The 2,500-nt window shown below is 40.5% G+C and overlaps 1 protein-coding gene across 1 annotated transcript in view; it reads right to left on the reverse strand.

Moving 5' to 3' along the window:
- The window catches only part of LOC127649452 (neurocan core protein-like), a 78,123-nt gene that overhangs the window by 39,147 nt on the left and 36,476 nt on the right, over positions 1 to 2,500 (reverse strand). Inside the window, 1 exon segment of the mRNA XM_052134545.1 lies at positions 1 to 173. This exon segment is cut by the window's left edge and continues 109 nt beyond it. Coding sequence (XP_051990505.1) covers positions 1 to 173 — 173 coding nt within the window.

A 2,500-nucleotide genomic window follows, 5' to 3' on the forward strand; every position in this document is an offset into this window, starting at 1 on the left:
AGAATACCTCACGCTGCCGTCAGCCAACCAGCCGGGCTCACAGTGGTCCAGTCCAGACCTCCAGGCCAGATAGAGCTGCCCGACAGTCGCCAGCTGACCGCCAAGTGACACGCAGTGAGCCGCGGCCTCAGGATGAGTCAGTTTGTCGGGGACCCTGGCGAGAAACACTTCACCTGCAGAGCGACAGGACGAGACGTGCTGTAAATGTGCTTGTTGGTTTAAGAGAAATAAAGGAATGTTCCGGGCTCGATACAAGCTAAGCTCAATCGACAGCATTTGTAGCATACTACAAAACATCATTTAGACCCGTCCCGCGATTACAGCGACACTCTTACAATGGAAGTCAATGGGGCCAATCCATAAACATTCAAATACTCAGTTTCAAAAGTATAACCACAAAACATAAACAACATACAGCACATGCAGAGTTGGGTGTAATAGGATTACAAAGTACTTAGTAATGTAGACTACAAAAGTAGTGTAATGCATTACATTTTAAATTCCTGTAATCAGATTACAGTTACTGACTTGCAATGAAAGTAATTACGTTTAAGTACATCAATTAAAATGTGACTTCATATGTTTGTCTGTTTGCGTTTCTGTGACATCTAAAGGGTGAATGAGAACTAAAGTGTTTTGGAAAGTTACTTAAAAGTAAAGTAATTACTTACGTGATTACTTTTTCAAGGAAGTAATCAGTAATCTGATTGTAATTATAGAAAAGTAGTTAGTCATTTGTAGTGGATTATTTACTCTCACACAAAAAACACACACACCAACACACACACACACACTCACTCACACAAACACACACCAACACACACACACACACACACACACACACACACACACACACACACTCACTCACACAAACACACACCAACACACACACACATAAAAACTCACTTAGACACACACATATTTACACACACACAACACACACACACACACACACACACACTCACTCACACAAACACACACCAACACACACACACATAAAAACTCACTTAGACACACACATATTTACACACACACAACACACACTCACTTACACACACACACACTCACACACACACACTCAAACACACACACACACAAATACACACACACACATATTTACACACACACAAACACACACACACTTACACACACACACACACACACACACACACTCAAACACACACACACACACTCACAAATACACACACATAAAAACTCACTTAGACACACACATATTTACACACACACACAGACACACACACACACACACACATAAAAACTCACTTAGACACACACATATTTACACACACACACTCACAAATACACACACACATATTTACACACACACACACACTACAAATACACACACACACACACATCTCACACACACACACACACACACTACAATTCACACACATAAAAACTCACTTAGACACACACATATTTACACACACACACACACACACACACACACACACACACACACACACACACACACGCACACTCACAAATTCACACACACATAAAAACTCACTTAGACACACACATATTTACACACACACACACACACACACACACACACACACACACACACACACACACACACACACACACACATGTTGTGTTTCCATGTTTTATGGGGACTTTCCATAGACATAATGGTTTTTATACTGTACAAACTTTATATTCTATCCCCTAAACCTAACCCTACCCCTAAACCTAACCCTCACAGAAAACTTTCTGCATTTTTACATTTTCAAAAACATCATTTAGTATGATTTATAAGCTGTTTTCCTCATGGGGACCGACAAAATGTCCCTACAAGGTCAAAAATTTCGGGTTTTACTATCCTTATGGGGACATTTGGTCCCCACAAAGTGATAAATACACGCTCACACACACACACACACACACACACACACACACACACACACACACACACACACACACACACACACACACACACACACACACACACACACACACTCACACTTACTCACACACACACACACACACTCACACACACTCTCTCACAAACACACACACTCACACACTCTGACACACTCTCATACACACACTCACACATACACACACTCACACACACACATATTTACACACACAAAACACACACTCACACACACACACACAAACACACACACAGAATAGGTTAGTAGGTTATTTCTACACACTAAAATCATGTTAACACACATGTGTGAGTATTTTAATGTTTATGGATTGGCCCTATTGACATTGAAATGCTGTTGATTGAGCTTAACTAGTACTGACCCTGGAATATTGCTTTCACGTCACAATACTGTTGTGTAGACGTATCGGGGAAATATACAGCATCCAAAATTACACTTTTTTGCCAAACCTCCCAAAGATGGATGAGTTGAGAAACATCCACCAGCCACAAATATACAGAACAGTTCCCCGAAATGGAAATTTAAAATGCTTCATATTCTTTAAAAAAGAACACATTTGTAATTATATCCTTCAC

Source organism: Xyrauchen texanus, chromosome 9 (assembly GCF_025860055.1).
Source record: "Xyrauchen texanus isolate HMW12.3.18 chromosome 9, RBS_HiC_50CHRs, whole genome shotgun sequence".
In the NCBI taxonomy this organism is placed as follows: domain Eukaryota; kingdom Metazoa; phylum Chordata; class Actinopteri; order Cypriniformes; family Catostomidae; genus Xyrauchen; species Xyrauchen texanus.